The sequence below is a fragment of the Bubalus kerabau genome, chromosome 10 (assembly GCF_029407905.1).
Source record: "Bubalus kerabau isolate K-KA32 ecotype Philippines breed swamp buffalo chromosome 10, PCC_UOA_SB_1v2, whole genome shotgun sequence".
NCBI classification, from domain to species: Eukaryota; Metazoa; Chordata; class Mammalia; order Artiodactyla; family Bovidae; genus Bubalus; species Bubalus kerabau.
Genome location: NC_073633.1, coordinates 8372099 through 8392299, shown reverse-complemented (window position 1 = coordinate 8392299; position 20201 = coordinate 8372099). Strand labels below are relative to the sequence as shown.

The window sequence follows — 20201 nt, the reverse complement described above, 5'->3', positions numbered from 1 at the left end:
TTAATAACAGTAATCACTATAGTTGAGAGAGGAGGATGCTGTGTTAGGAAAATTCTGCAAGCCCTTTGTTCCACTTCTCTTTCTACTTATTTGTGTTTCTAATGTGTTCTAACAGGAGAAGCTTTCAAAGGATATTGATTACCTTATTGGCAAGGAGAGCCAGGTGAAGAGTCAAATTTCTGAGCTAAACTTGTTGATGAAAGAAACAGAGGTAAGTGATGTTTTTCTTTTCTTTTATATTTCAGAGGTGAGGTTTGCATATTTTTCATTCATTCATCTAGACATTCATTTATTCATTCATAACCCTAAGGATATATTATGAGCTGGGAGTAGAGTTGTGTTAGATTTCCACCCCTGCTTTTCTGGGACTAGGAGAACAAAGGTAAGGAATGGAATGCTGTGTGATCGGTGTTGATAGAGCAGTGATTAAACGATACTGGAACACAGATGAAAACATTATTTTCCTTATGTTGCTACTTTTGAGACCTATCTTTTTTTTTTTTTTTTTTTGAGACATGTCTCAAAAGTAGCAACGTAAGGAAAATAATAGCTTTCAAAATTATTATTTTTTTTTTACAAAACTAACAAATTGCATTTGAAAGATGTATTGTATGTTAATAGGACTAGGTTTATTTAAATTTCCCAGATATTCTTAAATATATACCTGTCATATGTTCACCAAAAGACATGTATTAGAATGTTCATAGCTGCAAAAAAAAAAAAATCAGAAAAGGGTGTTTGTAGCTGTGTTATTTGTAATAGCCACAAAATGGAAAGCACTCAAAAGCCCATCAATAGTGGAGTGTAAATAGCAATGATGAATGAGTATCTACAACTGTGGGCAATGATGTAGATAAATCCTGCACTAATATTGAAAGGAAGATGCCAGACACAAAGGAGGACTTGCTGTGTGAGGCTAAGAGAGGCGAAACTAGGCTGTGCTGTTCAGGATAGGAGTTGTTGAAGAGGTGGAGGGTCAGTGTCTGGAAAGGTTATATGGGGTAGCTTCTGGGATACTGGTAGTATTACTTAATCTGAATGCTGGTCACATGGGTGTGTTCACAAAGACTCTGTGATCCTTACACTTATGTGTACATTTTTCTCTTTGCATATTATATTTCAGTAAAAAATTGGAAAAATTGATAGCATTTTAAAAATATAGCAAAAGAGGATAGAATTAGGTTATTTTAAAATTATAAATATTCTTCACTGACTTTGATCCCTGTTTTCTTTTCTTTATTTGAAATAAATTGAAGGTCATTTACTCTTGATCCCTTTAAAAGTTTTAATTAAATATAAAAATATTCTGACTAGCATGAGACTTATGTCTTAAAACAAATACTTTCTAGAAGTGGGTTAAATTATTGAAAAATTGGGTGAATTAGCACATTACCAGTATTGCTTGAGTTTTTAATATTTTGCTGATTGCTTTCACCATCCTAAGTAAGTTGGTTTTATGTGTAATTTAAAAGGTAGGGTTTTGTTTTTCATATTTGTGTCTGACTGACAAACTCTTCACAGTTTACTCTAATCCCTAACACGTGGCACATTATCACCCAGGCAGGTGGCACATACCACCCAGAGATTGTATCTGTCGTCATTTTAAGTTTGTCCTCATAGTTTTCTCAGTCATCTGCCTTTATTTTTTAAAATGTATTTTTGGCTGTGCTGGGTCTCCACTGCTGTGCAGACTCTCTCGCGCTGCGGCGAGCGGGGGCAGCTCTTGGGCGCAGTGCAGGGGCCTCTCATCGCAGTGGCTCCTCTCGTTGTGGAGCACAGGCTCGAGGGCATGCAGGCTTCGGTGCTTGTGGCGCACGCGCTTAGTGCCCCCACGGCGTATGGACTCTTCCTAGACCAGGGATCAATCCGCGTCCCCTGCATTGCCAGGAGGACTCTTATCTACTGTACCACCAGGGAAGTCCTGCCTTTGCTTCTGAGATAAGGAAATCCAGTGCTTATTTTTGAGTTTGTCATTCAGTAGCTTGAAAACTGAGGAATTCAGGCATTAAGTATTCGTGTAGGCACGGACTCCTTGAGATCCTGGAGACATCATTTAATGTTTTTTGTACCTTTGACCTAAGCTGTATTTGTAGGGTTATCCGTAAGAGTCTTCTGTACTAGAAAATTTGTCTCCGTTCTTGGTGAAGATTGCAACACTGTTTTTTATCTATAATTATACTTTGCTGGAAACAGCCTCCTCTTTACCTGTGTATAATGATATTTCTGAATTTAATGTGCTATGTCACTGAAAAACTACCAGAATGTCATCACTTTCTTTCTCTCTTCCCATCCCCCCTTTAAAAGATTGGCTGTTGGGGTTAGAAAACAAGAGAAGGAAATCTGGAAAAAATTTCCTTTCATTATAAATGTTGGCCAGAAGCCACTGAAAAATGTACAGTGCACTTATGCCATATATTGTCAGCTTTTAAGAATGTTTTCGAAGACTCTGTACTGTTGGCTGCTGCTATGAGTGTATTATGAGCGCTTGTAAGTGCTTTGCAGTCTTATTTCCAAAGTCAAGTCAATCTCTGATTTTGTGGACATCCAAAATGTTCAATAAGCATCTTAAAGAGAGGATCATTTTATGGCAAAGTAGTGGAACAGCTGTGTATATAGTGAAAATATGTGACATTGAGGTATGCATTTATGTATTAATGAGTAATCTTTCTCAATCTTCAGAAAAGCCTACATGGTCTCTCTTATCCCTAGTTTTCAGAACAGAAAAATAAGAATAAAGAAGTTAATTTGCATAACATGTAATTAAATCAGTATTAATTAAATTACAATTTATTTAGAGTTACTGGGTTGTCTGAAAAGTTCGTTTGGATTTTTGCATAAGATGGTACAGAAAAACCCAAATGAACTTGTTGGGCAACCCAATATATCACTAATACTAATTTGAAGAGAAAAGTTACAATTTTATATCTTAGTAATGTAATTTTTTTCAGTTTTATATCTGTGGGTTACCTTTTTAAAAAATTGGAATATGGTAGAAAGAATAAAATTTCTTGAATTAGAAATGAATAAATAACTGCAGAATTTTTTTTTCCTGTGTCCTTAGTTAAATCAGATAATTTCTGCCTACGTTCCTTCATATGCAAATTGAACGTTGCTTTTTATTTCATTGAATACATTGTTTATTGCTGGACTTTGGAGATTGAAAGCTTAAGGAAATACAGTTATTATAAAATCACAAACTATGTCTAAAAGTTGCTCATCATCCCTCATTAAGTGCATTTGATGTCAGGTTATTGTTCTGACAGCTTCAAGGCGTCAGACAAAATCTTCTTCCTTCCAGGATTTGGGTTTGTTGTGCTGAATTTTGACTCCTTTTGAAAAGGCATTTGGATTTAGCAGATGAGCTAATGCTTTGCTTCTTTTACAATAGTGTAATGGAGAGCGGGCTAAAGAAGATGCAATTATACATTTTGAAAAGCTCTTTGAAATCCTAGAAGACAGGAAATCATCTGTTTTGAAGGCAATTGATGCTTCTAAGAAACTAAGATTAGACAAATTTCAGACTCAAATGGAAGAGTACCAGGGGCTGCTGGAGAACAATGGGCTTGTGGGGTACGCTCAGGAAGTGCTGAAGGAGACGGATCAGTCTTGCTTTGTCCAGACGGCAAAGCAGCTCCACGTCAGGTATTTTGATTTGAACTGACAGTCTTTCTAGCAGCGTCATTAAACGCTGCTCCGAGTTTCCGCTGTTAGCTCTGATGGCTTCAGAATGCTGTGCCGTGTGCAGTACCTCTTGCTTCACTCTTAACCGAGTGCTGAGTGAAGTTTTCTTTCGTTAATCTCATTGCAGATATTTAGTCTGATTTGCCTTTTTAAAGAATCATTTTTATATAAAACATTTTATATCTGTCTATAGAATACAGAAAGCTACAGAGTCTTTGAAGAGCTTTAGACCTGCGGCTCAAACTTCTTTTGAAGACTATGTTGTTAACACATCTAAACAAACAGAACTTCTTGGAGAATTATCTTTTTTCTCAAGTGGTAAGTTTTAGTATCAGCATACCTTCGCTTTTTTGGTTGGAAATCATACTGTGTAGACGACACATGGGCTTTCCTGGTGGCTCAGCGCTAAAGAATCCGCCTGCCAGTATAGGAGATGCAGTTTGGATCTCTGGGTCGGGAAGATCTCCTGGAGAAGGAAATGGCAACCTACTCCAGTATCCTTGCCTGGGAAATCCCATGGACAGAGGAGCCTGGCGAGCTACAGTTCTGGGGGTTACACCTAGTTGGACTCGACTTAGCAGAATACACACAAATTCTCTTCAGCTTGACACTATAAAGCAGCAACTCAGTTGCCCAGACCTTCCTATCCTAAAATTGTATGCCATTTATGTTTTTATAACCATATTTTTATGCCCCAAAGCTAGGTTCTATTGGTTTGTATGTTTTTAAACATTGTGTGAATGGCATCACACTGTATGTGTCTTTTTTGGTAAATTGCTTTTTTGAGAAATTAAGTTTAGGATAAATTTTTGTTAATATATGAAGTTCTGGTTTACAACTGTATTTTAGCTTTACTATTCCATTATATAAATAACTTTCCTACTGAGCGACAGTCTGTTCCTGTTTTTTATCTGTTGTAAACAGCTCTATCAAACATCTTAGTCAGTGTTTCTCTGTGCCTGTGTACGAGTTTCCCTAGGGCAGAAGCCTGGAAATGGTATCTCCAGGTTAAAGGTGACTCTAAGATGTTTAAGCGTTTACAGTGCTGTATGAGTTTGCTAGGGCTGCTGACACGAAACACACTGATTGGGTGGCTTAAACACCAGAAATGTGTTTTCTGCGATTCGGGAGCCTAGAGGGCTGAGATGAAGCTATGGCAGGGTCGGTTTCTCCTTGAAGCGCAGGTGGCCGTCTTCTCCTTGTGTTTTCACACAGTCTTCCCTCCGTACGCATCTGCATCCAGATGTCATCTTAGAAGGACTCCAGTCATACTAGTCATATTGGACTAGGTCCCCCTTACGGACCTGATTTTAACTGTGGCACTTGTTTAAAAGCCCTCTCTCCAAATAAAGGCACACTCTGAGGTATTACTACCAGGGGCCAGAACCTTACCATGTGGATTTTAGGGCGCATGGTTCAGTCCCTAATGATTACTTGTGTTTGTGTTCTGCTGCTCACCAATAGGGAGGTAGTCCATTCCTTTTTCTTCTCATCTTGTTCATCTTCTTCAGATTTCTCTCCATGGTGAACAGTTACTCTTTGGAAAAGTATCTGTGTGTGTCCTTAGTTGCTCAGTTGTGTCTGACTCTTTGCAACCCCGTGGACTGTAGCCCGCCAGGCTCCTCTGTCCAGGGGATTGTCCAGGCAAGAATACTGGTGTGGGTTGCCATGCCCTCCTCCAGGGGACTTCCCAACCCAGGTCTCCCGCATTGCAGGCGGATTCTTTACCATCTGAGCCACCAGGGAAGCCCAAGAATACTGGAGTGGGTATCCCTTCTCCAGGGGACCTTCCTGACCCAGCAATCGCCTGCATTGCAGGCGGATTCTTTACCAGCTGAGCTACAAGGGAAGTATAAGCTTGGAAAAGTATAAGCTTAATTATTGTGTAGATATAGATGTGTAGATTTGTATTTAGTCAAAGGAAATATGTCTTGTTATAAAGTTAAATACTGAAGGATTATTACTATGACCATCTTTCTCTTCCAGTCAGTGCCTGAATCTCCTTTTGACTATATACTTTTCTTATCTAGTCTCTTTTTCCAAAATATATACTTGAATTGTTTTTTATATATATGTTATTGTTTGTTTACTTAGGAGTACAAGGTCCTTCCTCCTCTGGCGGGGTGGGGGTGGGGGGTTGGGTGGTCCCGGAATTGTCTTTTGAAAGAGGAGATTGAGGTTGGGTAATCTCAGGCTATGCCAGTGCATAACGCAGAACCAGTAAAACCTGCGGGTCAGGATGTAAAGTGGTCACCCGTCTTCCGCCTGCTGGGTGCTCTCCTTACTGTTCCCTGCATAACATTTTTTTAGTAAGCTGTGGTTTAAAAAAAAAGAAACGAAAAGAGGTATAGGGTGAGGCATACCAGTCATGATGGTTGTTTTTTTTTTTTTTTTAACTTTAAAATGTAGTTTGGATGACTTTTTAGATCCCTTGGCTGCACAGAGACATACACAGACACACTTATGCTGTCCATTGCTTGTACACAGCTGGAGGATAAAGGAGGCTTCTGCTTTTCATTTCACGTGTTTCTCTGTGATTTGATACAAACGTGTGTCTGTTGATGTGTGCATGTGCATGTGTAACCCTTACAGCTTTTTTTTTACCGTATGACCAAAGCAGTTAAGCTGTTTAGAATTTATTCTATGGAAAAGATGATGAATACACACAAATATTTAGCTGTGAAATTTTGATCATTGTATTTTTAGTGAAAAATTAGAAACATGTTTCTGAAAATAGTCAAGTGTTGCTATAGTGGAATACCACTGGGAGAAAAATACTGGCAGGAGCTATACAAAATTATTTTAGTGATAATCTTTGAATTACTTAATTTGTGTATGTGTGTGTTTTATGTAGTTTCTGATTTTCTTACACAAATGTGTATCTTGTTAATGCCAAGAAAAAGTCATTTTAAATTGCTTTGCAATTCTGAGAAAGATAATACAAAAGGAAATTATATAACATTTTGACATTTATTATTATACTAACCAAACTTAGATTTTTTACTAAAGTTAGTAACTAAGTTACTAAAATAACTTAAAAGAGGACAGAAATTAGAAATTTCACATCCAGGGTTGTTTTTTCAGTAAATGGGCATTGAAAGGTATATGGTTAAAAATTTTGATTTATGACATTAAATGGCAACCCACTCCAGTGTTCTTGCCTGGAGAATCCCAGGGATGGGGAAGCCTGGTGGGCTGCTGTCTATGGGGTCGCATAGAGTCAGACATGACTGAAGCAACTTAGCAGCAGCAGCAGAATTAATATGGAAAGCTAAAGTTGTTTTACTAATTTTGTCTTATTTTTCATTATTCTTTCCCCTTTCAGTTTTAAACATAAATATACACTTTGAAAATCTCTATTTTATTTTTTACTTTTCTTTTAAAATTTTATTGTAACAAAACTTATCCTGAGATCCACCCTCTTAAATTTTTGGTATAGAATGTGGTTTTGTTGTCTATGGTCACAGGGTGTACAGCAGATCTCTAGAGCTTATTCATCTTGCTTAACTGAAACTTTATGCCTGTCTATTAATAAGCACACATTTCTCCCTGCCCCCCAACCCCTGGTAACCACCATTCCAGTCTTTGATTTCGTGAATTTGGCCATTGTAGATACCTCACATAAGTGGGATCATGACATCAGCATTGGTCTTTCTGTGTCCTTTTTGCTTCATTGAGCCTGTCCTCAGAGTCCATCCGTGTTGTTGTATTTGCAGGAATTATTCTTTTATTTATACACCTTATTATAAATACAGAAAGTTCTTGGACAACAGAGAAATCCTTTAGTTTTTGTCAATAAATCATTTTTACTGAGGGAAAAAATAAAGGTTCTGAAATAATAGTTTAATGTTGTTTTCTGTTTTATAATTCTTTCAGGTGTAGATGTGCCAGAGATCAATGAGGAACAGAGCAAAGTTTATAACAACGCTTTGATAAATTGGCACCATCCAGAAAAGGATAAAGCTGATAGCTATGTCCTTGAATATCGCAAGATTAATCGAGATGAAGAAATGTTGCCTTGGAATGAGATAGAAGTGTCTGGCACAAGTAAAGTTATTTCTGAACTTGAGAGTAATTGTAACTATGCTTTCAGAGTAAGAGCCTACAAGGGTTCCATCTGCAGTCCTTGCAGCAGAGAACTGATTCTTCATACTCCTCCAGCTCCAGGTAGTGTGAATACTGGGGATAAGAAAAGCGTACAGTTGGAAGAGACCATGATAAAAAATAAACCTCCTGATGTGTCTGTGCAGACCTACATTAAAGCCACCTCTCATTTGTAAAAGATTCTAGAAAAGTAGATTCTATATCCAGCTAGGATTTAGAAATAGAATGAATACTTGAATTTCACCATGCAGGCTGAGAATAGGATTAGACTTCTAACTGATAACAGATACAGAATAACATAACATTTGAATGTGTAGGGTTATTAATTTGGAATTAAAATAATGTAAATGCTACCTTACAAGTTTTAAATAGTATAATTCTATTTTTTTGATCAGTTTATAGAGATCTCTATTAGCATAGGATCTGGGTAGATATTTTAGAAATTTATTGGTATAATAACATGAAGTATAATTTTAGTTAACCTAATTCTGACTTGTCTGGCTTTTCTAACCCAGTGATTGCCAGCCCATGGGGATGGAAGGCACATATTAAAGCCACATGGATAGCCCTCCTTCCCCTTCCCCCCACACCAAGAGCTCCTTCTACCCAGCACTGCCTCTCCTTTCCAACCTGGTAACCACCGATACTACTTAAACAAGGCCTGTACATTTTTATAGAATGAGAATGACTTACAGGTTAGTTGATGTTCACTACAGTGCTTCCACGGATAAGGGACGTGTAGAAGAAAGTTATGCTCATCCTAGTGACCAGGAAATCATTTTGCCCTTAGACATTCCTTCACTTGGCTTTTAGACCCCATCACGCCTGCCCATTTTAGTGGCTTATGTACCCACTCTGCCCTTCCTTGCCATTTTGTCCAGGGTGTGCTATTCACTCTTTGTTTTTCATGTATATTGTAGCTAATTAAGAAAAAACAACAACCAAATGCATAAGGTTGGCTAAAATTATTTTTCTTGAATTTTAATAATATCCATAAGAGAGTTTTAGGGTACATTTACAAGTATTAAGTAAATATTTTATGGTTTATGCAGTTTCCACTTTATTTTCTAGTCTGACTGAAAGCAGAAGGAAAAAGAAACCTGAAAGCAGCTGCTGTTTTCAGTGACGAAGTGGAGGTGGGTGGAGGAGGGGGAACATTAAAAGCTGTCTTCCTTTTCTTTGGGAGAAGCCATATGAATAGGGTAACCATCTAAATTTACTTTGCAAACTGGGAGACATTTGAGATTGAAAGCAAGAGTGAATTGTCATGCCAGGACAAACCGGGAAGACTGGGCAGATCTCATACATGGAAAATGGTTTTAGCTTGTTAGCAACATGGCACCCCACTCCAGTTTCCTTGCCTGGAGAAGCCCCATGGACAGAGAAGCCTGGCGGGCTACAGTCCATGGGGTCGCAAAGAGTCAGACATGACTGAATGTTAAAAATAGCCATTTTAGCTATTTTTAACTGGATGCATCAGTGGTGTTAAGTACATTCTGTGCACCTATCATTATAGTCTCTGGAACTTTTTCATTTTTCCAAATCAATACTGCATCCATTACATGGTAACCCCTCCATCCACCCTTCCTTCTGCCTCTGCCTCTATGAATCTGCCTCTTCTAAGTACCTTGTGTGTGAATGGATTTACATAATCCTTTTGTGACTGGCTTTTATTTTCAAGCTTCCTTCATGTTGTGGCACCTATCAGAATTTCCTAACTTTTTAGGTTGAATGGTATTCCATTGTATGTATATCCCACTGTCAACTTAAAAAAAAAAAAAGCCCAATGTGAAAGTGTTATTGGGGGCAAATTGAGGACTGCAGTCTGGGAAAGCAGCCGCTCAGACAGCTCTGAGAAACTGCTCCAAAGAGGCAGAGGCGGAAGGTCAACACATGTATGATTTTGGTGAAGGGAGAATCCGTGCAATCAAGCACTTATTTTTTTATTTTTCAGAAGGTTTCTGCTAGTCACAAGGAGCAGTCGTCACCATGAAGGATTTTAGTGCTTTTTTAGATAGGAGGCGATAACAAGAACTGGGCTCATAAACTAGGCTCCTGAAAATAGAGCAGGCCTGCCAGTCCACCCTCCCCGCCCGCCCCCTGCACCGAGGGCCTTATTTCTGCTCTCCACCCTGAACTCATTTCAGGGGTGTTGAAAACCAGCAGCTGCAGCAGCACATGATTTAATCCTTGCAGAGATAGATGGCAAGTCTCAGTGGCAAGTGCCAATTTGAAGTTGACACCACATTTTCTTTGTGCATTCATCTGTTGACGGGCATTTGGGATGTTTCCACTTTCTGGGCTAGCCGCCAATGAATGTTAGGCTTAATGGGTTTAAGTTGATAGGCTTAGGAGAGTAGTGTTGTCTCCATTCTGCAGTTGAGGAAATTAAAGTTTAGGTTAAGCTCCAGTTAAATGTTTGAGCTAGGAATTCAAACCCAGGTGTCTCTGAACCCAAAGCTTGTGCTTTTTTTTTTTTTTTTTTTAAAGCAGAACACTTTCTTGTGTCTGCTATCTTGATTGGTAAGGAGAAGACCTTATTAAAATTGCTAATATTTTCCGTATTTATAAAATTTGGGCTTCCCTAGTGGCTTGGTTGGGAAAGAATCTGCCTCCAATGCAGGAGACCTGGGTTTAATCCCCGGGTCAGGAAGATCCCCTGAAGAAGGAAATGGCAACCCACTCTGGTATTCTTGCCTGGAAAATTCCATGGACAGAGGAGCGGGAAAGGCTGCAGTCCATGGAATTGCAAAGAGTCGGACATGACTGTGACTAACTTAAAGATAAAATTTGGGATAAATTTTAAGAAAACATGCAGATATTTTTGAAAATATACAACCCCTTATTTTAGGGATAAAAAAGAACAGATTCAGTAGTATAAGGTGTTTAGGTTTGCTGTATCTATTCCAGGGAGCTACATTCATAAATTTCTCCTACATTGAAAATGTTTCTTCCACTTTGAAATTACTGAAAATTTTCAGGTATAGAGAATTTGCTGGAAATCGTTTCTAAGTTGGGGTTTTGGTTTGTGAGTAGGGTAGGATAATATTCTTCCTCCTATCTCTTTTTAGTAATTTCTGTTTGAAAACCTGTTAAATTTAACCATAGAGTGTAGAAATGCTAATAAATAATTTGCAGGCTAATTTTAAGCTCTGTTTGCAGTTTTCAGTTTCCTCTTTGATGAAAAATGCGGCTATAATAATGAACACCTCCTGCTGAACTTGAAGAGAGACCGTGTGGAGAGCAGAGCTGGCTTTAACCTCTTGCTTGCTGCGGAGCGGATCCAAGTGGGTTATTACACCAGCTTAGACTACATCATTGGAGATGTTGGGATTACTAAAGGGAAGCACTTCTGGGCCTTCCGTGTGGAGCCGTACTCGTACCTGGTGAAAGCGGGCGTCGCTTCCAGTGACAAACTGCAAGAATGGCTCCGGTCTCCCCGGGACGCAGTGAGTCCAAGGTAGAGTATTTTATTGATAATTCTTTAATTCTGTAAAATGTAAACATCCTGGTTTAGCACGGCAAGCCTGAAAGTGGACTTGGATTTACTTCCTGCATTTAGAGTATTTAGTATGTAGAGGATGCCTTTCTTAGATTCAGAGGTTTTGGCTGTGCTTATGTGGCTGGCTAAGAAAAGATGTCACGTCGTCTTGTATCACAGTGACTAATGAGCTTTAGCAGTTAAATTCTAATGCTGTGAGGAAACAAGTCTTTTTTGGGTACACCTCTTGATTATGGTATAGCTTTGCAATTTAGAATATTCAAAGGCTTTCATATCAGTTGTCTTAATTATAAATAAAATTGCATAAATGTTTTTTATTTATTTTAGTCACTCAGTCGTGTCCGACTCTTTGCGACCCCATGGACTGTAGCCCTCCAGCCTCCTTGTTCCATGGGATTCTCCAGGCAAGAGTACTGGAGTTGGTTGCCATTCCCTTTGCCTCTAAAGGCCATATTTCATAATTGGTGCTAAATGGATACAGTTTTTTTAAACAGTCCTATAAGTACTTTAAAAATGTGGTCACGGTAAACATGTTCCCATGGCAAAGAATTTCAGTTTCTTGAGAGTGACCGTTTAATGTTCTGTACAGTTTAGTTGTGTTACATGATGTAGTGTGAACTAGTCCAGACAGACAGTTTTTGATCATTTATGTCTACAGAAATCCCAGAGTAACAGTCTGAGTGACAGGAAAAACTTGTTGCCCTAAGATGAGAAATTGAAACAATAGTGAAAATTGAAATACGGAAATAGTTACTTAAACATAGTGGCATGTCTACTTGGTAAATTATTAACAATGTTAAAAAGGTTTACAACATGAGAAATACTAGAAGTGAAAAGACCTGATTGAAATGGTTCATGTACTGTGTTCACAAGTGTACTAACATAAGAAGCACACTGCACAGGGAAAAGTGGAAGGAACTTTGTATCAAAATTTTCTTTAAGGTTTTACTGTTCTATAATCAAAGGAGACTAAAACTCTTCATGATACTTGCTTGCATCATAGAGCCATGTAGAAAATCCCAACCAGGAAATAACAGTTCTTAGCAGCAGAATGAAACATGCTTTTTTCTCCTGCTTTATTTTGTAGTGCCCATTTATTTTACATAGTCTGATAAAGTCTTTGGATTAGGAGATCCGTGTTGGTTTCTGTTTTCTTATATATGATTTTATGCTATAAATATTCAATATTTGTCAAGCCCCTTCCATTTCATCCCCCCCTGCTTTATTTTTGATAGGCCAAAATTACTAATTATTTTTAACTTCTCATCTGTTTGTTTATATATATAGGTAAAAATGGGTGATACTTTATGACAGAATTTGGATCTGAGTCTGTGGTGTAATTCTGTGACACTGTGTAGTCCTTATGTTTCTAACTGATTATGGTTTAGCAGAAAGGTTTTGATGTAAAAGCAGTTAAAATTGATTTTAATTTAACTCAATGTATATCATCCGGTGAAAATGTTCTGAAGCGACTTGCAGGCCTTCGGATGATGATGCAGATAAGATCCTGCTCTGTCTGTCTGTGCTGTGTTTTAGGTACGAGCAGGACAGCGGGCACGACAGCGGCAGTGAGGACGCCTGTGTCGATTCTTCACAGCCCTTTACGTTGGTTACTATAGGTATGAAGAAAGTCTTTATTCCCAAGTCACCTACTTCTTCTAATGAACCTGAAAATAGAGTTCTTCCCATGCCAACAAGTATAGGAGTTTTCCTCGACTATGATAAAGGCAAAGTGGCTTTCTATGACATGGATCACATGAAATGCCTCTATGAGCGCCAGGTGGACTGCTCGCATACAATGTATCCAGCGTTTGCCCTGATGGGCAGTGGAGGAATCCAGCTCGAAGAATCCATCACAGCGAAGTACCTAGAATACCAAGAGAACATGTAGTCACACATTTGATGTGACTTAGGATGAAAAATGTGAGCGGAGCAGCGCCTCGGGGTTAGCCTTTGTAACTAATTATATATCATCTGAGTGTTGTGCCACTACACTTATTTTTTGTGTCTGTTTCTTCTTCAAACACAGAAAACCTAAGCAGCCTTTCTGCCTTTCACAAATGCCGGGGAGAGACGTTCTTTCCTGGTTAACACTGAGATGGGTAACTGGACTTTTCTTTTTTATGCACAGGAAATCTAATTTATTTGTATCAGCTTGTGTTGCTGATACTTAGACATTCGTTGTTTTGGGCTGGGGGGAAGGGATCCCAAAGTATTTATTACTCTTCTTTTGTGTTTGGTTTTCATTTTTGTATCATGTTTATGTCCTCACAGAAGATATTTTTTAAATGCCTTATGGATAGAAAGTAGTACTAAGCATGGTGTTGTGCATTTGTTTTTAATAGGAAAACAAAGGTATAGATAGATAAAACGAAAAAGGCCATAGAAATAGTAGTATATTTAAATGGAAAATTATGTATTTAAGAATATATTGCCTAGAAAATGAATACTACTGTTTGTTTTCTTCTGAGACCACAAACTGTAAGGACATCTTAAAGAGTTTTCTTGGCTGGTAATGCCTATACTTGCATGTGTAAGAAACATGGTTTATTGCAGGAAACACAGAATTCTTGGCTAACACATGAAGCTTTTCACTTCATATGATTTTTTGGGAAACTTTTTTCTTCATTTTTTTTTTTTTAGTTACTCTGTGAGCATATTTGAGCTTATATCAAATATTTATTTTTCATAAATACTAGTGACAATAATGATGCCATTCTTTTGCTTTTTGTGTTTAGTAATTTTCATTTTGGGACACAAATATTACATATCAGATTGTCCTGGTATATGTTTACATATTTGAAAAGTTCACAATATATTTCAGTGTCATTAAGTATGTTATAAAATGTGAAGTCACTATCTGGTCAGTTGTATGGCATTTTCTATGGCTCATTGGTAATAAGCATTTATTATAGAAGGAAATAAAAGTATAGATTTGTTTAGAAATAATAACTGAAATCATAATGACTGTGTATACCCTTCTTAAAAGTCGAAAGTTCTTTGAAGAATTACATTTGATCTAAATTTTATCCTCATTTTTGAAAGATACTCTTTCTTGGGTGGTTTTATTTAAACTGGTTAGTTTTTTTAAAGTTAGAGTATTCAGAAACTAAGACTGTTAAGTATATTTAGTGTTAATCATTTTGGAATTCTTTCCATACATTTTAATTGACTAACCAAAACACTTAGCTCTGGCTTTTTTGTTGTTGTTATATACATATATTAATGGAAATCTGTTATTCAGGTTGGTAGCACTAAATTAGTACCTTTTCCCCCAGACCCAAGAAGGAAATATCATGGAGAGTTTCGGTGTTTAGTAAGCTTTGCTCCTTTCCCACCTGTGAATGGCACTTTATGACATAGGCTGAACTGAACAAATGTGCAGTGCTATGTGGGTCATTGTGCAATAAAGCCACTGGCGTCACGTCTATGGTAATGTCTGAGAGTCTCCAGCCTGTGAAGCGCGTATCATGTAGACATTTTAAATATAAAGCTTTAATAGGGATAAGAAAGCCGGATTTATAAAGGGATATAAAACATTGTATAGTTGCATATAAATTGTTCTCTTGAACTTTTCATTTTTAATAAAAATTAAAAGTAAGTCAAATGTCATTATTGAAGTTTGCATTCCAGGAGTTCTCAGTATGTTTATATGGAAAATAGAAGCAGTGTATGAAAAGATGTTTGACTGAATGTATTAACCTAGAGGTAAAGTTCTATTTAAAATTAGTTTGGGCTTTTGCTAGTTTAATTCTTGTGGAAGTGATCATTAGAAAAGCTTAACATCAACAGGGACTCTTGAATAATGCAGAATTAGGGGGGAGTCCACTCTGTATGCAGTTGAAAATCCTAGTATAACTTGATGATCGGCCTTTTGCATCCTCGGTTCTACATATAAGAACTATGGTACTATTATAGTACCATAGAATGTGTTCACTGAAAAAAAATCCATTATAAGTGGACCCATGCAGTTTAAACCTGTGTTCTTGAAGGATCAACTGTCTAAACTGATCAGTTTGTCTAATATTTCTTTTTTAAAAGTTACCTATTGTTTCTGACTGCTCTGGTTCTTCAGTGTGCCACGTGGGCACTTCTCCTGACGTGGCTCACGGGCCCTGGAGCACACAGGCTTCCGTAGCCGTGCCACGTGGGCTTAAGGCCCCTGGCGTGTGGGGTCTCAGTTCCCCAACCTGGAAGCAAACCTGAGTCCCCAGCACTGGAAGGCACTTTATTAACCACTGAACCACCAGAGAAGTCCCATTATATTTCTTCTTTGATCTATACTAGGTCAGATATTTTTCAGACGAGCAGCCCCTCCATCACATTTATACTCTTCGGTTATGAGGCTCTTGGTATAGTTAAGTCTGAATCGCAGTGAATTGTTACTCGTGGTTGATGGGTCTTAATTTTAAAATAAATAAGAGTATATTCACAAATATCCCTATAATAGTGTGTAATAACTTCATTCTCATATTCACAACTGCTTTCTTGAAAGTAGTAGAAACCAGACTACTTCTGGGGAATTGAACACCATCTGAACCTGTTACTCTTCGAATAGCCCCCGTCATCTGATAGCCCCTGAGAATGCACGCTGTGTGGAAATAGAATCAGTCGTTGGATTGCTACAGAAAGCAGTTGTGAACTAGTGTTGTGGGTAGGAACACTCTTAAGAAATGATGTTCCACCAGACAGATTTGCATTCATTTTAAATGAGTTTTACCTGCTTATGGGAATAACATCACATAAGAATTGGAGGGTGTCTTGGGACTTGAATTAAACTTGAAGGACTTTTTTCCCAAGTTTGACTTGGAACTACGTCATTTCACGGAAGTCTTGGACTCCTGCTCTTATTAGACGCTGTGCTGTGTAATGGGGAAAAAGTGAACGAGACAGTCTGGTTAGGTTCCTGCCTTTAGGAGCCTACTTTCTAGGAAGGAGAGATGATAAAAATGAAAGGGACCAAGGGGGTGCTGGAGGTGGGAGCTAATACTTGATTTGTGGTCAGGGAAGCCCCTCTGAGGAGGGTGATAGGAGTCTGACACTTGATCTCCAGGAGCTGGTCGGTGTACGAAGGGCTGAGTGCTGAGCATGTTAGGTATAGTGAACGTGAAGTGCAAAAAGGCTTTGAGATAATAGAGTTGTGGCTGGTAATAGAATTGCCCTAGCTGGTTCAGTTGAAAAGAAGTTAATGGAAGAGTTGCTTAGAGATATGGGCAGCCTTAAAGTCGTGAGATGGCTGGCACGAGCTAGCCACAGCTTAAAGCCATTACCGCATCTAGAGCAAGGAGGACAAGGGGAAATAGTGTTCCTAGATCCCAGGGAGAGGGAGACCGGGAAGGGAGGGTTGCCATGGGGGCAGCTGTTGCCACGGGTGGGTGCCAGGCGGGGAGGGGAGGAAGACATACCGTCCTCCGGATCTGCTGGGCTGCCTACTGACCAGGCCTGACTGGCCGCTGCTGGCACCCTCTGGAGATGCTCACCGCGGGAGTCTTCCTGGGGCAGAGGTGGGGTGACCGGGTCTGTGGTGGTTGTGGAGGGGGTGGTGTAGGGGGAGAGCAATGGGCAGAGCCGGAAGGAGGTTGTTGTCTTTGGGGGAGAAGAGGGGAGGCTATAGGCCACTGTGCTGGCTGCTTAGGTGAGGGCATTTATAATCTGAAATGTAAACAAAAGGAGGCATTTTGATCTCTAAAGACTTAGACAGCTAACACACTTTCCCCTCTTAGCTTCCTGGTACTTCTCTTCTTTGCTGCCTGTTCTTTACTGAGATCTGAGTCTAATGATGTTACTTTTTTTCCCGAGTTTGCTGTCTCTTGTCTGAAATACCTTTGAATAGGGAAGAATAATTAAGTGTCGTGGTTAAGAAAAAAACGTTTCCTTGAAGTTCTGGGCTAGACTGATGCCTGCAAGTAAGTTTGTAACATACTGTCAAAATAAAATTGAAATGTGCCGTAAGTGAATTTTAGACTATAGCCTACCCGTGGATACTAAAAATATTTTTAATAAAATTATTTCCCTTTTTTTAAAGGTGCATTTATTTATCTTATCTGAACACAATGGTTTATTAGTTTTTCAGATGCCATATTGCATATTTTTAGAAGACCTAAAAAAGTTCCTTGGCTTTGTTTATGTTGGGATGTGGTTCAGTTGAGTTTGAATCTCTGCTCACTGGCCAGATTATATATGACTGCTTCCAAAGATCTGCTTGCTTTTCTTCCAAGTCTTGGTCTCATTAAAAGACTATAAATCTTTTTTTTTTTTTTTTTAAGACTATAAATCTTTTAAGTGCAGAGGTAATGTCCTTTGGAATAGTGTACCTGTCATGTGATACTAAAATTATTGGAGCAACATTGATTTTATTTTCTTAGTAGAGTGGTGAGTACTCTTAGCTGCTGTAGAAATGTTTTCTCTCTCTTAAGTAATATCTATATGTCTCAAAATAACAAGTTCAGGGTTTATAAAGTTAAATAATAGTAAAAAATGCTTAACAAAACCCAGAGACCTCCCAAAGCCCCACCTGTACCCCTTCTAGCTCCCTAGAGTCAGTGACATATTGACTCTTATTTGTTTCTTCTGTGTTTATAGTAATGTTCATTTTCTCCTAATATAAGAGATTATTTACCAACATCCTGTAATATTAAATGAAGGTTTTAACTCTCTAAGTGAATGTTGTTCCATATTCAGCTAAGTAGGTCTGTTATGTCTGCCTTTCTTGTACAACTTTTGTTTTTCTCTTGGAATTAAAAATTGCCTGTTTTGTTGACTTAATTTTCTTTTGCTGTCTGTCTAGCTAAATTGTCCTACCTCTTTCAAAGGTTTGTAAAATGCCTCTAATATGGCAATTCCAGAGGTCAAACATATTTCTATGTTTTTATTTTTCCTGGGGAATCTGCTAGAGCTCTGTCCTCCTGCTCCAATGTGGACTGCTTGGTTCCTGGGCCTGTTATGAATACATAGCTCTCTTGGGGCTTCCCTTTGCCTTTATGCTAGGAATAACCCATCCTTCTAAGTTGAACCCCATTTCCTGGATCCCATGTTTTTCTTGTAATTTATTTATGCCCTCATTTTATAAGTAAGTATAAGTAAGTATCTTGCGAGATGGTTCAGGGGAGGTAGAATTTTTGGAAATCTTGCATTCTAAAGTTTCTTTACTCTAACATCCCACTTAACCATTTGAAATAATTCTCCTGCTTTTCAAAGAACTTGTATCTGGTGAGTAGATTCAGTATTTGATGAAATTGGGGCATTTTAAGATGCTATATGACACCTTAATTTGTTTTACTCATTTGAAATCTTTGTACCTAAATGCTCCCTCCATTTTTAAGCACATCTGACTTAAGAGGAAATATTTGTATTCCAGAAGTTATTTTGCTGGTAAAATTTCTTGGGTTACCAGTTCTGCCCATAACTTTGACATGTAAGCATTTGAATTCCTTCTTGGAGAGTCCTAGTAACTGAGCAACTTTCATTTTCACTTAATACACCCTAAAACTGTTGAATGACAGAGAACATTTAAAAATGTTTTAAAGGTTAGTACATCATGGTATCTAAAGGGTGATATGTCTAAGAGCAGTTTAAAGGTATGGAGGAAAGGGGAGGACTCCATGAGCAAATAAGGTTGGCTGTTACTCCATAAATTTAAATTAGTTACTTGATGTGTTTTTGACTGCAGGAATTTTCACAGCGTTTACTGCCTGTTGATTTGGCTCAGTCTCACAGAGAATTCTGTGGATCACATGGACACAGTAGCAGTGGTTATTGTGAATTTTTGGCTTGGACTTATATCTGAGATTTGTCATTTAATAACTGTATGATCTTAGACAAGTTCATAACCTGTAAGCTTTATCTAATCTGTAAGATAGTTCTAGTGCCATGTACTGAGGCTCGATAATGTACACGAAGTACTTAACGCAGTGTCTTGTATACAGTAAGTACTTATATATGGTGGCTTCACATACACATTCTGCTTTTAAATAGCGCTTCTGAAAATAGTATTTAACTTTATAAGATATCTTTTACAAATGATAGAAATATATTTGAATACAGAATTATACTAGGGAAGTCTTAGAGTTTTCAGCTGCTATTATTTGCTTATAAAGTTCAAAACCAAACTGGAGAGGTACAGTGGTCCCCCCCTTATCCACATGGAATGTGTTCCGAGCCTCTCTGGATGCCTGAAGCTGCAGATAGTGTTGAACTCTATATATGTACCTACATATCTACTGTAAAGTTTAATTTATAAATTAGTCACAGTAAGAGATTAACAACAACAATAAAATATAACACTTGCAACACTGTGTGTACTTATTCGCTCAGTTGTGTCCAAACTCTTTGTGACGTTTCTGGACTGAGTCCTGCCAGGCTCCTCGGGATTCTCCAGGCACAGAATGCTTGGGTGGGTAGCCACTCCCTTCTCCAGGGGATCTTCCCAACCCAGGGATTGAACCCAGGTCTCCTGAACTGCAGGTGGATTCTTCACCGTCTAAGCCACCAGGGAAGCCCTTTTGTAACACTATCCTGTGATAAAAGTTACCTGAACGTGGTCTCTCACAGTATCTTATTTTCCTGCACTCATCCTTCTTGTGAGATGTTAAAATGCCTACATGATGAGATGAAGTAATGTGAGTGATGGGGGCACTGTGAATCTCGCTAGGCTGCTGCTGATCTCCTGATTCTGGATGTCTGGTGTGGACCCTGTTGGTGGTTGAGGGTTCTGGGCAGGCGGCAGCCAGACAGTGTGAGTACATCCCTGTTACTCAAAGCAGCACACAGTTTAAAACTCATGAATTGTTTCTGTCTGGAATTTTCCATTTAATATTTTTGAACTCTGGTTAGCCATGGGTAACTGAAAAAGCAAAACTGTGGCTGACGGGGGGACTATTGTATCTGAATAATTAACTTGAGGAATAATTCAGCC

The 20201-nt window shown here is 38.4% G+C and overlaps 1 protein-coding gene across 3 annotated transcripts in view; it reads left to right on the top strand.

The window, feature by feature from the left end:
- Positions 1-14888, top strand: part of TRIM36 (tripartite motif containing 36) — a 32524-nt gene extending 17636 nt beyond the window's left edge. For all 3 annotated transcript variants that reach the window (XM_055536529.1, XM_055536528.1, XM_055536526.1), the window contains 6 exons: positions 116-211; positions 3389-3642; positions 3875-3999; positions 7558-7848; positions 10948-11245; positions 12824-14888. In XM_055536529.1, the coding sequence (XP_055392504.1) occupies positions 116-211; positions 3389-3642; positions 3875-3999; positions 7558-7848; positions 10948-11245; positions 12824-13178 (1419 nt within the window). In that variant the 3' untranslated portion in view covers positions 13179-14888. The remainder of the gene's footprint in view (positions 1-115; positions 212-3388; positions 3643-3874; positions 4000-7557; positions 7849-10947; positions 11246-12823) is intronic.
- Positions 14889-20201: the final 5313 nt, after the last annotated feature.